Source organism: Lemur catta, chromosome 22, assembly GCF_020740605.2.
Source record: "Lemur catta isolate mLemCat1 chromosome 22, mLemCat1.pri, whole genome shotgun sequence".
Taxonomy (NCBI): domain Eukaryota; kingdom Metazoa; phylum Chordata; class Mammalia; order Primates; family Lemuridae; genus Lemur; species Lemur catta.
Window position 1 is genome coordinate 10,867,236 of NC_059149.1, and position 20,611 is coordinate 10,887,846.

The 20,611-nt window shown below is 41.7% G+C and overlaps 1 protein-coding gene across 1 annotated transcript in view; it reads right to left on the reverse strand.

The window, feature by feature from the left end:
• Positions 1 to 20,611, reverse strand: part of UNC5D (unc-5 netrin receptor D) — a 494,392-nt gene that overhangs the window by 96,885 nt on the left and 376,896 nt on the right. Inside the window, exons 5-7 of the mRNA XM_045535353.1 lie at positions 10,671 to 10,851; positions 9,653 to 9,820; positions 7,705 to 7,869 (exon numbers count right to left, since the gene is read on the reverse strand). Of these exons, the coding sequence (XP_045391309.1) occupies positions 7,705 to 7,869; positions 9,653 to 9,820; positions 10,671 to 10,851 (514 nt within the window). The remainder of the gene's footprint in view (positions 1 to 7,704; positions 7,870 to 9,652; positions 9,821 to 10,670; positions 10,852 to 20,611) is intronic.

Genomic DNA, 20,611 nt, shown 5'->3' on the forward strand with positions numbered 1-20,611 from the left:
AGCCTGGGCAACAAAATGAGGCCCCCATGTCTACGAAAATAAAAAAATTAGCCAAGCATGGTGGTATGCATCTGTAGTACCAGCTAATCAGGAGGCTAAGGCTGGAGCATTGCTTGAGCCCTGGGGTTGAAGCCTATAGTAAGCTATAATCGAACCACTGCATTCTAGCCTGGGCAACAGAATAAGACCTTGTCTCAAAAAAAAAAAAGAAAAAAAAAAAGAAACAAAACACCCCACTATATTAACACCAAACATATTAGCAAATGTTTTAACAAAATACCTAAAGTGTCACCCAGTTGACACTTTTGCAGAACATGGAAAACATATTTTTCCTGCCACAGGAATTCCCTCACTAGAACACACACACACTATAGTTATTACTACTACCATTTATATACATGGAGTGCTTACAATGGATGCTAAATGCTTTACATGGATTAGCTCATCTCAGAAAGAACCCTTTATAATAGACTTATAATTTTAACTTTGTAGATGAGTCACTTTAGGCTTAGAGAGATTAGGAAAACTGTTCAAGGTGTTCGTGCTCATAGTCTTGCAATCACAATTCAGACTCATACAATCTGACTTTAGAGCCATGACTCTTCAACCTGTTCTTTATCTCTGGGATGAAGGATCAAGTCCGGTAGGCTCAGTTCACTCATTTCTTCCACTTCTAGGTTCACGTCCATTGCTAATATTTCAAAAATAGAATGGCTGGTTCCAACTCAGCATCACAGAAGCCCTGTGAAGGCTGTTCAGCCTCTGCCCCAGATACCAAACCCACCCAGGCCCACCTGGGCCAGCCTCACGGAAGTTCGACCTCTGTGCCTTCCGAGGCTCTGCCCCGCGTGTCGCTCTTGGGGATATGCCATCTACAAAAATATTTTTTTGAAATGGATGTGCATTCTCACTCACCAGCCAGTTCTATGACTAAAATTTCACGTCCTTAAGGAAGGTTTTTTAAGTTTTCTAATTGGGTATCTATCATTTAAATTGACACAACGACCCGTTCGTATTTGTTGGTTTAGTTTTCCTGGGTTTTTGTATGTTTTACTTTGCTTTGTTTTTGTCTTTTTTCCTCTCTAAGTAATATGATTTGCAGGTACGTGTATCCTGCTCTCCAGCTGCTCAAATTTAGTTTCAGAGTCCTTCCTACCTACAGCGTTGGTGTTTTATTTCGATTCCTCTCATAAAGTGAACAAAGTTAACAAGATGTGCCTGAGATAAACAACCTTCCAGAGATTAATTTTTTAAAGTGCAGCACAGCACTTCCTGTCTAATTTCCCTAAAAGAACGTAAGCGGAGTAGAAAAGTGCACACTGAAACGTGTTGGCGGGGAGGGGAAGTGGACAGGAACAGGAAAAAGTGGATACAAGGAGGAGAGGGACAAGTGACATGACTCCCTCAATTTCTGCTAGCTGGGAAGGCCATTCCTACCCAGGCAGCTCTGCCATGACTGTGTGTACATGGCCAAGATCCCTGAGCAAATGAAGAGACAGTGGTGATAAAGGGAAATTTCCAGAATCACAAAAGACATCTCAAGTGTTTCAGAGCTGACTGATAGGAAGGACCACAGATTTTTTAATAGTTTATGAGACACATTATCAATCACAGACCCACGGATCAGGGCCAATCCTCAACTGGAGGGAAGATTATGTTCAAAATACAATCAGATATCTTTATCTTTTTATTAGCAAGGCATAAAAATAAAGAAGTCTTCAGTGGGTGTCTAACAAAGGGAAAAATGTTATGGTGATTTGCTGCATATGGTTTATTCTTGATCGTTTTTGCACTCAATTCCACTCAAGATATGGCGCTTGAGTACAACTCAACTTACTCTGAGGCCCCAAAATGACAGTTTTAGCTTTGTAGGATTAAAAAAAAAATGCCTTCACTAAGATCCATGAGTACTGAAGCATCTCTCCTTTATTCTGTTTTTTAATTAAGCACGGTGGAAACTTCAGTCTAGAGCCACTCCAGTCTGTCTCGTTAAAGCTTGTTACTCACTGGTCTTCTTATTGGGCTCCATAATGGCCAAGTGTTTACTGGGGCATAGGGGAGAGATTGCTGCTAAGCTGCTAATGACACCATATGTGCCCAAATCCACATTCTTATTACTCCTGTGGGTCTGCAATATCATATCCGCATTTGCTATGCTGTGTACATGAAGGCTGCTCTGAATTAATCAATTGTTTGTCATGCAGAAAGGCAGCTATTGGGTCTTCCTAGGATAAATCTTTATATAAAAAGGAGTACCTACTATGTACTATACATCAAAACCACTTGGGAGAATTAGCAAGCAGTAGGCTGCTTCGTGACAGCATGAGAAGGCATCATGCTAGTACGTTATCTTGCCGATGCCATTTTCATTTCTTGGCTCTGGAGAGGTTATGGTGTAATTAAGTAATTGCGCACTACAGCTAGTTCTGCAATATGAACTTCGCCAACAAAAAGTTTAACAGTGAGTCAAGTATGATTCCTGACTCTTTGCCCAAAGAAAGGAATCGACAGGTTGGTTCTGTTTTGGTGAAAGGACACCCATCTGTTACAATCCTATATACAAAATAGGGATTCCATAAAACCATTATCAAAAAAGTAAAAGAGCTGTTTTAGATGCACCGAGCTACCTCCAGGATGAGATTCCTCTTATTCAGCTCCCTGGGAAATGCAGGGAAGGGGCCCAGGTAATTACTGTAATGGATAACCACAAGGCTGACAATTGTCCAAGAGAAAATGCTTAACAAAGCAACGGCTCCTTCCCTGTGATTACAGTCACCTTTTCAGGTGCTTCCTCTAGGTCATTTAAGTAGATCATTCAATAAACAATGTGGTTAGATTATTAGATGTAGCTTGGGGATGTTTATTTGAACTTGCTATTGTGCAGATGTCTTTATCCTTGATGTGGTTTCCAAACTGGTAATTCAAACTTTTCTCATCAAGGGGCCTACCGGAAATGAAAACAAACCACCATTTAACTGATATTTCAGGTTTTGAACAGTCAGTGTTGAACTGACCTGTGTTATCTCTTGACAAGAGGAAACGGATTAGCTATCAGGTGGCTCAGCCTTGAAGAGCTCCTCTTGCAGGCCCCTGTGGCATTTCTCTGGCTTCATTCTCACTACACAGGTAGGTACTAATCCCCTCTGAAGCAGATCCACTTAATCTGCTCGAGCCAATGCCCTTACTGTTACATCTGCTGGAATAAACAGAGAGGGAGCCAGCTCCTGCTCATTCCTCAGGATCAAACTAAACACCCTGCCAAACATGCAGGTCACTGAGGGATGTGATTCTCAGAGCATAGAAGCAAGCAAAAAGGACAGTCATCAGAAAACTACCTGATCCTCGTGTTCAAGCTCAGAAAACATAGATCTGCAAGTTCTTATTTCTGAATAGTCATGCCACATAATTATCTTTATTCTCTGGAAAAGCAAAGCTCTAGTATAAAAGACACTGGATGTCTGGTTTCTGTGAGCAATTTGTACCCTTGGACTCCCCGCTATAGGCAAAAATTGCCTAATCTCACTCTCACCGGTCTCGCGACATTTATTTTCTTGTTGAGAGCATTTAGGTGTGGCCATCTGTGATAGCACAACACTAAGGTTCTCTGCTCCAGTCACAACTGACCAAGCAGCAATCACACCCAAATATTAAAGTGATCATTCAGAGCTGGCAGCTCCATCTCTGGGAGAAATGCAACCCTCAGGGACAACAAAGAAAATCCAGATGCTTTGTTGAAGGCTAATAAAATCAAAGAACTGTAGGTCATCCAGGAGCCACACAATGTCATTGTTAAACCTCTCTGGGAAGGTGGGAATTGAGGAATTGCTTTAGGGTCATGTTTGGCATAAAGGAAAAAAAAATTAGGATGAAGAAAATTCCCCAATTGTAACATGACCTAGATCCTTCAGCAAAGCTACTGCTCCATAAAGCTGTTGCCAAATGCTATTTTAATCAAAGACAGTCTTCATTGGAGTTCTACCCTGAGAGCACAGCTATTTTCACCAAGAGCACTCCGACAGAGTACCAGTGAGAAGCACAGAGTGAAGCTGGCATCGTTTAACTGGATTGCTGTTCATTGCTTCCTGCAGAGACAGTAAAATGTTATTCATTTTTGTTGACATTGGTATCCACTCTCTGTGTTAAAGACAGAATGCAGCATCCTGGTGTCGGGCTCTTATAAACACACCCCTTTCCCACTGATATGCAAATATATCCCAATCACTGCTACGATTACATAGACTTCGCCCTTTCTGCCTCCAAAAGCTTAGTCATTGTAGCTATCAAAAGGTTTCTATCAAATTTGACAGATATACTAATATGCATACTATGAAGGCTAAAAAAAGTAAGTGGAAAAGAAAAGGAATGAATAGATTGAATAGAAAGAAAAGGCTCACAGCATTTTCAGCTCATGGAGGGATTTAACAGAGATCTTACCTCCCTGTGTTGAACACATTCCAAGCCTCACTGTCTTTCTAGCTATTTTATTTCCACTACAGGAAAATGCAAACAGAAAGAACTGAGCTTTCTGAATTTCATAAGAACAGATGCTTCTGTGATGGTTAATTTTAGGTGACAACTTGACTGGCCCATGGGGTGCCCAGATATTTGGTCACACACCATTCTAGGTATTTCTGTGAGGGTATTTCTGGAGGTTGTTAATGTTTAAAATTGGTAGACTAGACTGGGTGCAGTGGCTCACGCCTGTAATCCTAGCACTTTGGGAGGCTGAGGTGGGAGGATCACTTGAGGCCAGGACTTTGAGACCAGCCTGAGCAAGAATAAGACCCTGTGTCTACTGAAAAAAAAAAAAAATTAGAAAAAATTAGCCAGGTGTGGTGGTGGGTGCCTGTAATCCCAGCTACTTGGGAGGCTGAGGCAGGAGGATCGCTGGAGCCCAGGGGTTTGAGGTTGCAGTAAGCCAGGATGATGCCACAGCACTTTAGCCTGGGAGACAGAGCAAGACTCTGTCTCAAAAAAAAAAAAAATATATATATATACACACACACACACACATACACACACACATGAATAAATTTTGAAAAAAATTGGTAGACTGAATAAAGCTGATCTAGCCAACATGTGGGTGAGCCTCAGTCAATCAGTTGAAGGCCCAAATCGAACAAAAGGCTGACCTTCCTGAGCAACAAAGAATTCTCCTTCATAACAGCTGTCAAATTGGGCCATCCAGTCTTCTTGGTTCTTCGGCAGCCTGACAGCCTTTGGAACTGAACTGGGACATTGACTCTGCAGATTCTGGACTTGTCGGGCTTCATCATCGCATGAGCCAATTTTTATAATAAACATCTCCAAGTATCCCTCCATTGTACTCTTTCTCTCTGTGTGTGCATGTTCTACTGCTTCTGTTTCTCTGGAGAATTCTAATTAATACAGCATCTCAGACTTTATACTTGGGAGCTAGGCTTGCCACTACACATTCAGTGCTGATAAATTCTTCTAGCCCTAAACAGAACTCTTACTCAACTGATAAATGGCTAGATATACAAGTGCAAATAAATACTATTCACATATTTGATAACAATACTTTCCTACATTAAGAGCTAACAACCATTGTCTGTCTTCAATCAGTAACTCTTACACTAAGTCTTTGTCAATTAAGACTGAAGCCTCATATCCATAGATTTTCCCCAAGTGCAAGTCCAATCTGTGGTTGGCAGTGAAGGTAATCACTACAATGATCTAAAATTCAACCAGTAATCAAGGAATTATAACATCATGGTTCTTTAGAAGACATATGACATTCACAATCCCAACTGTTTTAATTTAAAAATATGGCCTGAATTTAAAAACTGTATTAATTTAAAAATCTAGGTTACCCCACGCTCAGCCAAGTTGACACACAAAATTAACCATCACAGATACATGTGTACTTGTGAAATTCAAGCTCTTTCCTCAAAGCCACTCATGGCCACAGTCCGTGCAGCTGCTGTAGGCAATACATTGGTTTACTGAATGAACCGTTCCAATGGACACTGGCCGTGTGTGGTTTCAGTCAGACATCAGTAGTTTCGTGAGTGTTCCATTTGTATTTTCCCGTAGTGGAAATAAAAGCATGTTACAAACAAGTCATGTCTCAAAGGTATGTTTCGGATAAATCTGGTGGCACTGAAAGATGGTCAGAAACACATTTTCTTAAATGTCTGGCTACTGAGTTTGTGTTCAGTTTGCTTACGTTGAGGAAGGGGGAAGGGAAGGAGTTTTGACGGGGGCAAATGGTTGGTCTGTGTTTACTGGAGAGCACAGCCAAGTTCACGTGGGAGGCTAGGCTGTCTTCCATCACAGCCCCTGGCATTGTATCTGACATGTGCAGGGTACTTGGTACTCGTACTAGCAAATAAAGACACTATGGCCTATTTCAATCAAATAACCATTCTAACCTATGTATGAACCATAGAGATTTAGTTTGAAAATACAACAGTTAGCATGTGCTTGCCCTTCAAGGGTACCCAGTCATTCTGATGCAGAAAAATACATTCAACTTAGATATTTCCTCCATATTGTCATTTTCCCAAATACAAAGTGACACATATCCCTGAATACATCACAAACTATTGAGCTATGGTATTTTTTTTTATTATTTCAGCACATTATGGGGGTACAAATGTTTAAGTTACATATATTGCCTTTGCCCCACCCGAGTCAGAGCTTCAAGCGTGTCCATCCCCCTGACAGTGAGCACTGTACTTGCACAAGAACAGAAACTGAGAGCTATGGTATTTTTTTGCTAGATATTTCCCCAGGAATTTTCCAAGAAGGCAACTAGTTCTAAAGAACAAGTCTATTTTCGGTTTCATGTTTTTAAAGACCGCAGAGAAATCAATATACCTTAGCTCATCTGAGTAGCTGAGTGGAAAAGGAACTGATATTTACTGAGCACCTACTTTGCGCCATGAAATATTCAAATATGTTCTTTATCATTCAGTCTTGACAATAACCTAAAGTGGGTATCATATTTGGTACCTATAGTCAGAGAAGTTAAGAGGTTAAGCGACTTGCCCAAGAGTCACAATGCAAATGAGGGACAGCACCCAGTTATAACCTGTCTCTCTTTGACTCCATTTGACCCTGCCAATCTTCTAACCTGGGCAGACAGTTCCTTGGAGATGATAACGGCATAATCTCAGAAACAAAGCAAGGACATGAGAGTTTTGAAATGAACACCTGTTTCCTGCTCTGCCAGACCAATGGGATACAAACCACCCGCAGGCCATCACTCTCCCTCTCCTCACCATTTGTAAGGTCACAGTCACAACACGTGTTCCTTGACACAGAACTACGGCCTCTAAAGATTTATTAAGTGCTTTGGCACGTTGCAGACTTCCTGGGAGAAATGTAAGCACGCAGTGACTGGCATCAGCATTTCACCAAAGCTAAAAGTGGTAGCTCCTAAAAGGAAAGTCTAAAATACCTTCTTCAATTATTTCTTTTAAAACATTATTTAACTTGATTGGGAAGTATACACATCTATAGAGCTCACAGTGACAGACTATTTACATTTACACCATCTCTATGAAAAATGTATTTGTCGACTTTTCTACGCTTTCTTCCCATTTTCTTTTTGCTCTTGGCAATCTGTCTTCCTGCTAACTGATTTAGCCACGTTAATGGCTGTGGCCTCTTTCGTGAGACACAGGAATATGTGGGCATCAAGAACAAACAAAGAAGAGGTTAAACAGAAGGCGTTACCTAGAATGCAGAGACCATCCGTGCAATTTTCGGATTCCTGGCTCAGACCTTCGCAGAATTTGCCCCCGTTTCTGGGGGGCGGCGCTGTGCACTCCCGGATCCGCAGATGCTCACACTCGGGGCTGCAGACTGACCACTCGCTCCACACTTCCCAGCTCCCATCCACTTCAAAGGGAAACAGAAGAGACCGTCGTTAGCAACGGAGCAGCTGTCAGGAGACTCACCCCTGGACTGCTGATGTTCTTAGAGCTGCATTTTAAAGAAATAACCACCACGACAAAAGTAAAATATCAGTTTATCCTCTCTCCATGGTTTCTTTCCTAAAGAGATAGGCTAACAGAAGCAGTGGTATCATTCTCTTGCTATTTCAGGATAAGACCCATTACCGAATTTAGGCAAGCATTTGAATTACCGGTACCTTTGGGTTGGCTAATAATGTCGTTATCCCATTCCTTCCCAGCCTTTCATGCCCAAGTGCATCTTAGTGGACGGATAAACCACGTGCAGTAACTAAGTCAGCCACTTCCTTGTGGGTTGACAGTTTAGAACAGAGGGTACAATGAACTCTCTTTAAGCCCTAAAAAACCCCTAACCAATAAAAAATTAAACCCAAATATATTGATAGCATTAAACTAAAACAGGTCAGTCAAACCCCAAGGCACCAGGACTTACATAAATAGAATTTCTTGGGTCATGGATTATTGCTGCATGTAGAAATGAGCAAACTGATTTTAATTCCACTAAAAGGCAACCCTAGAGATTATGGCAGATGTTTGAGGCAATTGCCCCATAACCTCCTAGGAATAGTTCTGCCATGCTTATGTGGGTTATTTAAGATAGGGAAGTTTTTAATCCAAAGCAATTAGTCCAGAGTAGGGTAACAGAGAAAATACTGAACTTGAAGCAAAATGTCTGAGTCCCTGTCTTGGGTCTGTCAACTTATTGGCTGAGCAACCCTGGGAATATCACTCAGCCTCACTTCCCCATGTCTGTCCACTGAGGGCAATAACACTCACAACATAGAATTAAATGACATTACATGTGTAAAGTACCCTGCACAGTACCTGGCACATAGTAAGCACTCAATAAATGTTTTATTTGAATATGAGTCCAAAATGAAACTCCAAGAATATGCTGCCGGGGAGAGCCTCATCTTGATTTTAAATGGAACTAAATTTGAAATCTTAAAGACACGAGGCTCCAGTCCAGGGTCCTTGGAGTTAATGTTCTGTAGTGCACGTGAGACCCAGGATCTATTTTTCAGTGGGAGGATCTGCTTTCCACGAAGAAAGTCATTCTTCCATCTCATCTGTTTCTCATTGTATAAACTGGGTTACGGCCAGTAAGAGATGAACAAAAGAACTTACAAAAGCCATGTTTGGTGAATGAGGTCTCTCTCTATTCAGAGAGGAAGGCAAGCATAGACCAAACGTAAAATATTGACTGCCGTGACAACATATAATCTCTACTGATTGTCTTGTAAATAAATAAAAGGTGAAAATCGATAAGGTTGGTTGTTTGGTATCTCATGACAAAGAGCCATGTTTTGGTACCTGCTCTTTTGTGTTTGAAGACAACACACCTAATCCTTAATAACTGTTATATAAACACAAGCTGCAAGATGGGAGAACCCAAGGAGAGAAGGTGATGGCTTAGCCCAACCAATCACTGGTAGTGTAACAATACTTCATAGCATTTGGCTTATCGATGGCGAGTGTTCAGTGTCATCTGCTTATTGAAAAAAGGTATGTCCCCAAACAGTGCACAGAGGTATTTCATTGATGTTCTTGTCATTACAATGAGTTCTAAGTTAGCACTTTGGACAGAGGCTCTACTCTAAGAATCTGGGAGAGGGGGACTTTGGAAGAGGAGGTTACACTGATTGCTTCACACCAGCTTACTAGTGTTGGTGGGTCAGAAGGAGAAAGGGAATCTGCATATATCTCACCAGGACAGAGAGAAGTGCAGGTTATTTTCTGCACTGACATCCCCTCACAAAACGCCCCGCCATTGAGGGGAGCTGGGTTGGTGCAGGTCCGGGAACGTTTCTGCCATCCTCTACCACAGCGAACATTGCAGGCTGACCACTCTGTCCAGGAAGACCAGCCTCCATTCACTGAGAGAGAAAAATGGGGAGGGGAGAAAAAAAAGGAGACAGGTTTTTACTGATTGCCTACTATGTGCAAGCCACTGTGCCAGGTGCTGTGAGTCGGGCATCCGGGGCCGGAGAGGCGGGACAGTCTCTATTGGCTGCTCCGTGCCGAGGCCGCAATGGGCCTCACCTCTTCTAGCCCTCAGTCTACTCATCTGAAACAGGAGGGACACCGAGAGTCGGCTTCGCAGGGAAATTACGAAGAACAGGAAGAACCCATCAACAGATCACTAAAGCACTTGAAAATCCACAGTCTAAGAAGAAAATATCAGCATTTGAATTTCTATTACCTTAAGTGCTTCAAAAATAAATCCCAGGGCTCCTCTATTGTGGAAGGAAATGCCTTTGCTTAAATAGCTGGGAACCTCTTTTATATAATGCCTGAGACATTCAGCAAATAGTCATGTTTGTTTTGGGTGGATTTTACGTAGAGGAGAGAAACCCGCCTGGCAGCAGGTCTGGGACAGATCGGGGTGGGTGCGGGGTTTGGAAGGGGTGGGAGGAAGGAGTTGCCCACCTCAATTCTTTTCAAATGTAAGCACAAAGGAAGAAAATAAACAACTTTTTTATTATTTTTAAGAGAGAGATTTGAAATGTCACTATCTCGCAATATTGGAGGGAAAAGCAAACACAGTAATGGCAGTAGGGATGTTTTCTCGCCTAGCAAATGGGGGAGGCAGCAGAGAGCACTGCAGAGGATAGGCCCAAGGTGCTCTGGACTCTAAATGCTGACAACTTTTAATCAAGTGCACATCCCTCTACCTCTCTGCTTTGTGTCCTCCCTATCCATTCCTGGTCTTTGGGCTGGTCTTACCATAGACCACCACAGTGGCGGACAGGCTCCTCCTCTTGGCCACTATGTTGGCCGCCATGCAGGTGTAATTCCCCGAGTCCGAGAGCCGCGCCTGCCTGATAATCAGGTTGTGGTCAGCCCTGGTGTCAATGTTCTCGTCTTGCTCGGAGTCAATGGGCTCCTCATTTTTCAGCCATTCCACCTACAGGAAGAAAGGGATATTTACAAGTCATGAAAACACACACACACACACACACACACACAAACAAGCAAAAAACCCAAGAGCTCTTTTCTGGAATTGGCAGGTGAGCAGTTCAGGAGTGGGGGAGAGAGATGTACCTAAAATATAGGGCGACAGCAATGCTTTGCTTTTCAATGCCATATCTTGTATTTAGTGAATTTCATTAACTTAGGAAATGGATACTCAAGTTAATAAACTGGAAGCAGGAAAAGAACACAAATATCCTGTTCACGTTGACCTATTTTCTAAAAATGCGGTGGGAGAGAGAAAAGAGGTGACTGCAATTAGGTTGTTTCAATACAGCTCGGATGATGACGGCGACAATATTTCAATAAGTGGTCCAAAAGGAAGCTCAGAGAATCAACACATCCACGACAGAACGTGTACTTTGTGCTTAGAGTACATGACATTATTACACAAGGTTTTAAATCAGTATGTTTGCATTTAAACACGTTTTCATAAAGGTGTAAGCATGTGTGAAGGCCCAAGTGAGACAGATTTGAGCAATCGTAGGCACCTAAATTAAATCCAAAGCTCAGTGTTCTCTAGATCTGGTGGTAAGTTTCTTGGGCGATCATTTATGTTTTCCTCCAGTGGTTCAGCAGACATTAGGCTCTGGATTAGGCCCCTGGCAAGGCCCCACACCCCCTCCATCCTCTGGGCATAGGCTTTCCCCCATTTCTCATCTGTTTCCTCCTAGCTCGCCTCCTGTAAAACCTATTTTCCTCTTTCCAGATCCACTCTAATCCTCTCCTTGGTCCAAACTTCCCTTTCCTTGAACACATACGGAAGACACAGATGGAAGCTTCCCGCTTCCTGTGTCTTCCTCCTTCTCCAAGTGGAGATACCTCCTAAGTTCCTCTGCTTCATCGAGCATGACAGCGGCCCTGATCTGACCCTGTCCCTTCCCTATTTGAGCTGTGCGTCTGCATCTCCACTCTCCAGTGCCACCCTGGCAGCACTAGACACATCTCTGAATTGGCAATAACCATTCAGCTCTAGTCATGGGCATATGCAAAACACAGTAATTTAACAGACTCATTAAAAATTGAAATTTATTACAGAAAGCAATGGCAGTGACGACCCAGAGACATCCCACAGAAGCATATACATCAGGGGGCACGTCATCACACTCTGCCCACCGTTAGTATAGCTAACTGATAGCTGGTTTTAAAATAAGACACCTCATTTCATGGTGTGTTTAAACCTAAAGAATTCTATTTCATCACCGATAAAAAGTATCATCTAACAATTTGGATTAATAATGACTTGTTGGTCTCTATAAAAAGGGATTTATTTATTATAAGAAAACCTATAATGATCCTTCAATACGTACCCCAAGTCCCACCCCATGAATGAGAGCGTAAATACCAAAATTCATCATCATCCAAAATTTACCCTATAAGAGGTCAATTTGAGAACAGAGAATGATCCAAACAGCCAAAAGAGGAGACCTAAGGACTATAGCGAAACAGGAAGAAGAGCTGTAACACACGGGGTGCAGGATGATGAAGTGAAGACGCAACCTCACTACCAAGCTCTGTGACTCCTGGGAGCATCAGCATGTCGCAGCCTGGAAACACAGTTGCCAATAACCGCCCAGAGCGAAAGAGCACCGCTCCGATTAACAGAGCAGGATGGCAGCACCAAATTTGTGACACATCTGTCAGTCTGCGACACAACGTCCTCTCTTCACCACTAACACTGCACATTTCAAGCCAAGCACAGAAAGAGAAATCTCGCATATTCTCACTCATATGTGGGAGCTAAAATTAAAAACAATGGATCTCATGGAGACAGAGAGTAGAATGATGGTTACCAGAGGCTGGGAAGGGTATTGGGGATAGGTGCAAAAATATAGTTAGACAGAAGGAACAATATTTGACAGCACAACAAAGTGACCATAGTCAGCAATAAGTTAGGGAATACTTTAAAATAACTAGGAGAGTGGATTTGGAATGTTCCTAACACAAAGAAATAACAAATGCTTAAGGTGACGGATACCCCAATTACCCAGATTTGAGTAACACACCTTGCATGCCTGTATCAAAACATCACATACACCCTATAGATATATACAACTACTACGTACTCATAATAAAAATTAAAAATTAAAAAAACATTGCATATTTCACAGAGCCATCCATTTATTCATTTGAAAAATACCCAAACATTTACTGAATTTCAGAAGTTGCACCGAGAGCTGGGCAAAGCTGGGTGAATAAAACCAAGATGGCTCCTCTTCATGGGTAAAACAGAAATAAACAAGGAAATCTATATTTTTACCAAAAATTAAGAGTTGTGAATAACACTGTCACCAGCATTTGGGATGAAACGCTTATGAAGAACTCAGTGGAACTAGATATTTATCACTCCTGTGTTGCTGGAAAGAACAAACTGGTCTGTTTACAGCAGATCTGAGAGCTTTTGCTCCTCTCTCCTCCTCCTGGGTCAGAAATTCCGGTGTAAATCGCCTGTTTTCTGATTAATTCTATAGTCCTGCTATTTGTAGCATCTAGCAAGTTTTGTCCCATGTTTTCCTCTCCTTCCATACTTCTCCCCAAACAGCCGGTCAGGGAGTAGGGAAGTCTGGCCGTGGCTCGTAAATCAAGCAGCAAGTGGAGAGCCAGAGAGTGCTCCCTGGGAAGTGCTCCCTGAAGGAGTCCCAGCTCCTGGAAATTACAGAATGCTTTCCCACAGGAACCCAGCCCAGAGGAAATTAAAGCCACGGTCATCAAGTAAGAGATTTGGCTTCAAGCTGAAAACTTATGGAAAAATAAGTCACACACAGAACAAACTAGGCCAACAAAGTAAGAAAATACTTGACACAAATCTGATAGGTAAATGGTTAATAACAGGAATGATTATGAGTAAAACTAATACGAACAGCTTAAGCTCTCATCTAAGTTGACGATAAAAACCCACCTCGGCAAATGTGGCATAAACATGACAAAAAACAACAGAACACGTGACAATTAAATAACTGAATATTCTACACCACTAATTAAAAAAAGTTAGAACAATATGAGATTAATCTCTCTCTCTTTCACACGCAAAGAGTTTTTATTTTAGTAGTTTGTTGCTGAGCATGAACACAAGACATTTCGCCTTTTACTGGCTGCTGTACTGCAATGGTTTGAATAGCAAAGCTCGTGCTGAAACTTCATCCCCAATGTGGCATTACTGAGAGGTGGGGGCCTTCCACAGGGGACTGGACGAGGAGGGCAGAGCCTCGTGGATTAATGGGCTACTGTGGGAGGGGAACAGGTGGCTTTATAAGAGGAAGAGGAACCCTGAGTGAGCACTTTAGCACACTCAGCCCCCTCGATGTGTGACATCCTGCACGACCTGGGGACTTCGCAGAGTCCCCATCAGCAAAAAGGCTCTCACCAGATGCGGCCTTTCGATGTTGGACTTCTGAGTGTCCAGAACTGCAAACAGATAATTTCCTTTCTTTATAAATTACCCAGTTTCGAGAGCTTTGTTGTAAGCACAGGAAACTGGCTAAGATGTTGCTCTACCTTTTCTCCTTTCTGGGACTTTCACTGTAGCCTCTTAACTCACTGGTCCCTCTGCTGCTGCCACTCTGGCCTCTACTGGCCACTCTCCACAGAGAGCTCAGATCATGTCGCTTTCTAGCCTGAAATCCTTCAAGGGCCTTGAATCTCACTTAGAACAAAATCCCCAATCCTCCCCTGGGCTATGAAAGTCCTTCTGTGGTCTAGCCCTCTTTCAGTTAGCCACCTCACATCCTCCAAGTGACCCCCAGCTCATTCCACTCCAGCTCTGATGGTCTCCTCCTTGCATCTTGCCCTGGAAAGTTCAAAGCAAGTTCTAACCTCAGGGCTTACACACCTCCCGATTCCTCTGCCCTAAAGAACTTTCCCACGGGTGTTCCCATCCCTCAATCCCGCTTTGCATTCAAGTCTCAGGATGCATATTATCTTCTCAGAGGGGACTTGCCTAACTGTCCTTTCTAAAGCAGTAAATTGGAGTCACGTGGTGGTGCACACCTGTAATTTCAGCTACTTGGGAGGCTGAGGCTGGAGGATCGCTTGAGCCCAGGAGTTGGAGGTTGCTGTGAGCTGTGATGACACCAATTCACTCCAGCCTGGGCAACAGGGAGAGACCCATGTCCAAAAAAATAAAAATTAAAAAAAAAAAAAGTAAGCCCCTCCCCTCACCCTGTTTTAATTATCTTCCTAATACTTATCTCTGATAGAGTCAAAGACAGTAATACCATTTTTCCTTGTCATTATGATACCAAGAATTTACCAATAGGTAAAGTATTAGGGATGCAAGTGAAGATTTAACCACAATAAATTATTTTTGGTAGAAGAAAATAAAGAGAAAGAAAGACTGCCAAAGCTACGTGCCAAATAATGGAGCTCTGTTTCAATAAATCATGATTCAACAATTGACCTAGTATTATTATATACATGCATTAAAAGTTATGATTTCAACTAGTGAGAACACAAAAAATGCTCACGATATATGAGTCAAAATATTATGTGTCTAGTATTATCATAAACTTGTAAAACAAAAAAAATCACAAACATATAGGCTTTTAAAAAAAAGATTGGAAGAGAATGCTATGTTCACAGAGGTCTTAACTAGGGGTAACTTCTTTTTTCTCTGGTAGTTAATTGTGGCACATTCAAGGAAAAGTCTTAGCAATCTGAAAAAAAAATCACTGTAGCTTCAAAAATCTCTTTTACTTAGCATGTAGCACAGTGATTTTCAAATTTATACTTAGCTATAAGATGTTTCTTCAATTCAAAGCTTCTCTGAAAGCCCAAGATGAAAAATAGATAAACAAGGACAGATTTTATGACTGAGGCAGGAGTGAGGGTTTCTGAGCCCCAGATGTGAAGGGCCCCAAACTGCATTGGCTTGGTCACCCCCAGACCTGCCGTTGGCACAGAGGAGGAGATTATTCACATCCTACCCTATGTCAATGCACAATGTGTGCTACCATATAAGCCGGCCCTACTCTTTAGTCTACCCACTAATCACCCACAGGCACTATGGAAATTTACTAGGGTCTGTTCCTAGGTCCCCCCAGATTATAGTTAGAAAAACATTGACATAGGATAAGTGAGGTGTTATAGGTATATGTGCGTGCGTGTGTTTGTGTGTGTATACACACATATATTCATATATTCTGGTACACTTGATGTTGATGTTTATGGAGCCTTGACTGTGCTCCATCAATCCAATTACGTCTATGAACAATCAGCACATTAGCAGACACTTAACTGCGGAGTTTTTTTTTTTTTTTTTATTCGTAACCTAATAATAGTTTATCCATTTAATGGATGGCAGGATCTTTATGAGGAAATCGGTTTGGTATTTTCTGGGCTTATAAAAGTGACAAATTGCGTCTGGATTTATGCTTTTGTCACTTAGGGAAACTTTAAAACATTTTTGATGAGCTAAGTGCTCCTAATGTAGAACAGTTTAATAAATAAGAGAGGAAGAAAACTTCTCCACACCAGCAGCTGCAAAGTCAAATGTTCCTGGGGGCCGGGGGATGACATAAATTAGTGAGGCAGAGCTGGGTGCGAGACACCCACATGCGCTGCTTGCATGTTAAAGACAAGGGACCGTTCCTCGTTTCCACAAAGGAGTGAGCTCATGCTCATTTGTCTTAAAAACTGTGGCATTTTCTGTCTTCTTTTGTTTTCCCATTTTAGATAGAGACCAGGGTCTCTAAAAAAAAAAATGATAGTGCAATGAAAAATGACAAGGAACTCATTTTTGCCTAATAATCTTTTTTGCTTTTAATGTATCACAGTGGTTTTTATAAAGTATTTAGCCTCAGCATCGGGGATTATATAGGAAAGTGGTAATTGTGGCAAAACACAGACCACAAATGTGTAGCCACTAGTCGGGGTCAGACTATCATCACCATGAGAGAACACAGGCCCAGGGTGTGGCCCCATCTATTTTTCCCATGGCAAGCCAGGGATGTGTATTTTAATGTAACATTTTTTGACTCTTACAGAATGGCTTATAAATTACAAAATATGAGGGCCAAACAAAACATATACATGTGCTAGATATAGATAAGCCCCCCTTCTACACAAAAATGACAACACACCAGCTTTCTGCCCCCCGAGTGATGTTATCACAAAGAGGAGTGCAACGTCCTTCACCAAAGTTAATTCCTTTTTGTTAAATCGGCTTCCCCCACCTTCCAAGAGTGTTACTGCCCATGCTTATGGCTTTCTCATGGAAATGACCAGCAAGCCAAGAACTTTTGAACCTACACACAGCATTCTGCAAGTACTGTAAGGGTGGGCATGTGTGCTGAGTTTAGCAACTATTTACCAAGAGATTTCCAACACTGGAAATCCCTAATTACGTTCTTAACAAAAGCAATACAAATTTTCAGGTTAGCATTATGGGATCGATCCATTGACCACCCTGAGGCTAACAGACATTCGTGTCACTGACCCAAATGACCTCATGCCAACAGGTCACCTCATGGACAGGAGGCTTTACGTTCCTGTAGGCTGTTGGAGGCACTGACGGCTCAGAGAAACAATTCTTTATCTGCTTTCTACTTCTTCCGTTCCCATGGACGATCCCAGTTAGGAACATGTGAAGAAACTAGTTACTTAGAGGTAATGAGCTTATGGATTTGCAGGATGCCGGCAGTCATTAGCATAGTGCTATGTACAGATGGTCTGCAATTTGTAGATTTTTCCAGTTTATAAACAAATCTGGAAAAGCAGAACATCAAAGACAATTAGATTTCAAGCCAAACAGCAGGTTCCTGATCAGTTGTTCTGGTTAGCTGGGGACAGAAGGTATGCAACTGACGATCCTGTACGCTTCTCTCACCGACAGGCAGCATGGCGTACTTGGATGGGGAATGGATTGATGCTTTGCGTGAGATTGTTTTACCTGAGACCTGTGCTACATATGAATATGTTTGCATGAGTCATAACATTTCACTTACTCTGACCTTTCCTCAAAGGCATCTATGTATGTAGATACAAAAACCTTACACCTAAATGTTTATTTCCATCAGACAATGTGTGAGAATACTTATGCTCCTGTTCTTGTTCTTAATGTTCCATAAGAGAATGAGAAGGCAAGTGGTATTAGAAACCTTTTAGAAATTAAACAAACAAAAAAACCCTAGTCTAGGAAGAGGAGAAAGCCATTTTAATAGTCCATGTGTGACCCTTGACCTGTGAATTCTAGACAGTATCAACCTGGAAATCTTCCTTCATATCCCACAGAAAGTGCAAATGGGGACCCTTCATTGATATCATCTACCATGTGTTCCTACGCCTCAATCCCAGCCCTGTCTCTTGGGATTTGCTAGACTATCAAATGGAGTTGTGCATATATATATTATATATTATAGATGCAATCTCAGCTTTATAACTTTTGAAGCTTCTTGATTCATCTGCTCATTGCCTGTGATCATTTTCTTTCTGACCTACTTGTTGGCAAGCTCCTTAAGAACCTAAACAATATTTTAAAATATATCTCATGTCTAAGGATGTTTAATGCTACCTACTGAATAAATGTCCTAGCCCAGATTTGTGTCCATGCAGATTTAGAGACTAGTGATACACAAACATATAATAAAACTTCAAACTGCATTTTAGGGGTAGGGCCAAGGAGGGGCACTTTGCTTTGCTTTAGTTCCCAGCGTTGAACACAGATATGATCTAGAAGAGCAACTCTGCTGGTCTAGTTGTTCAGTTATTCTTAAATGTATTGTGGGAGCCATTGATATTTCATAATGCCTACACATGTGGTTTCATGTTGAATTTCATGGAATCGCTCAAGGTATGTGAGTTATAGAAGAGTACTAAATGGTTTTTTCACCTATTGATCAAAAGTGGCTTGGAAGGCAACCTTGCCCAATGGGGTGGGGGAGAGAGACAGGGCTACGTTAGGTGTGTGAGGAGTCAAGCAAGAGAAATACTGGAGGGCCATGCAGGTCACAGTGAGATCACTCCCTACATAACCTTTTGTACTTTACCGTCTTAGAAAAAACAAGACTGATTGGATTTCTGTGGGAAAACAGAGAGAAGGATGAGGTCCGCATTCCAGTCGGTGGGCAACTAAACTGAGATGGTGAAGGTTACAGGGGTGGGTTCAGAGTGCACCAGATGGATGTGATGATGAGATTCCTTAGGAACCACAAGGAAGCCTCTAGACTTCCACACCCTAGGACACTAACATTTCCAATTCACTTTAAGTCCCCTTGTGAGTTTTGATCAAATTGATTATTTGCTAGCCTGATAACAACAATATCTAGCATTTCTTGAGCACTATGTGCCAAATACTCTTTTAAGCACTACACATGTGTTATTTAATTTAATTTAATCCTTAAATCATCTCTATCGAGTAGATAACATTTTTATCACTTCCATTTTACAGACAAAGAAACAGATGTTAAGTACCTGGACCCAAACCACAGAGAGGTAATGGTGGAGCCAGAATTTGATTCCAACTCTGAGTTTAATTCTCACTTTTAACCACTAGGCTCATTTATCCCATTGTTGGCCAGATTTGGGTGGAACGACCACAGGCTCCTTGCAAAATTACACTGAAATCCAGAGGTTTGTCATTATCAAGGATAATTCTGAAACCATATTTTGGGCCAAATCACTACCACTACCCCAACTGGGGGGTTGGGGACTGCAGATTTAAAGGACAGATTTAAAGGATGGCTCTCAATTGAATGTATATATTCTGGTTAGAATATACTAATAATGTCAGGATGTTCAGAATGTGAGCTGAATTATTTTGGCATCAAAAAATGACTCAAACTTAGTACCTATAGATTATGACAAGTTATGCTAGCCCTTTCAAAATTATCTGGAGTTTTATTTTGCTTCTTGGCAATGAGTAGAAATGAATAGAACAAGTGGTCCGTGAAATCTTGCTGAGGTGATACAGTCTACCATCTTGGTATTTCTGTTCTTTTGCCTGTATTGGACATGAATGTGATCCTGAAGATATGGCAGCTATTTTGTGACCATGAGGAAAAGGCAAAGGAAACCACAGAGATATTGGCCATTGCTTTTATACTTGCATATGAACATACTGCTATCTCATACATTATCTTATTTGACCCTCACAACAGCCCCAAGGTAGGCAAATAAAATCAAATTCTCATTTTAGATGACATGATTTGGCTAAGGCTCCATGGTTGGGAAACGGTAAAACTAGAATTAGTAGTCTTCAAATAATTTTTCTACCACAAGGTGTTGGCCATTGTCTTAGGCCTCTTACTGACCACATTAAGTGCTGCTCCTTAACATTTTCCCTAATTTGCCCCGGCGTTGTTGAGTAAGTCTTAACTGGGACTTAATCACGGTGCACAGTGACACTCCTCTGCTCACAACGGAGCACATTCCTTCCCGATCTTTTTTAGGCTATTACATGTTTTGCCACTTTCAGATTAGATGTCACCTGTCCTCTCCTCTCTCCTTGATGATATTTAAGTTATTTATAACCGCAATATCACATTTCCCCTTTTGTCTTGCTTTTCTTTCTAGACTATATAGATTGGTTTTAAAGCCACCTACACTGCAGCTTCTTCAGTGTAGCTCCACTCATCTGATGGTGCATCACAAAAGGAAGCAGAAATTCAGCTTAATTGTGAAGCCACCACAGGAAAACCAGGCGAATGACAGAGACTTAATGACAGGCAGAATCGCAGTCACGGATGCTGAATGAAATGACA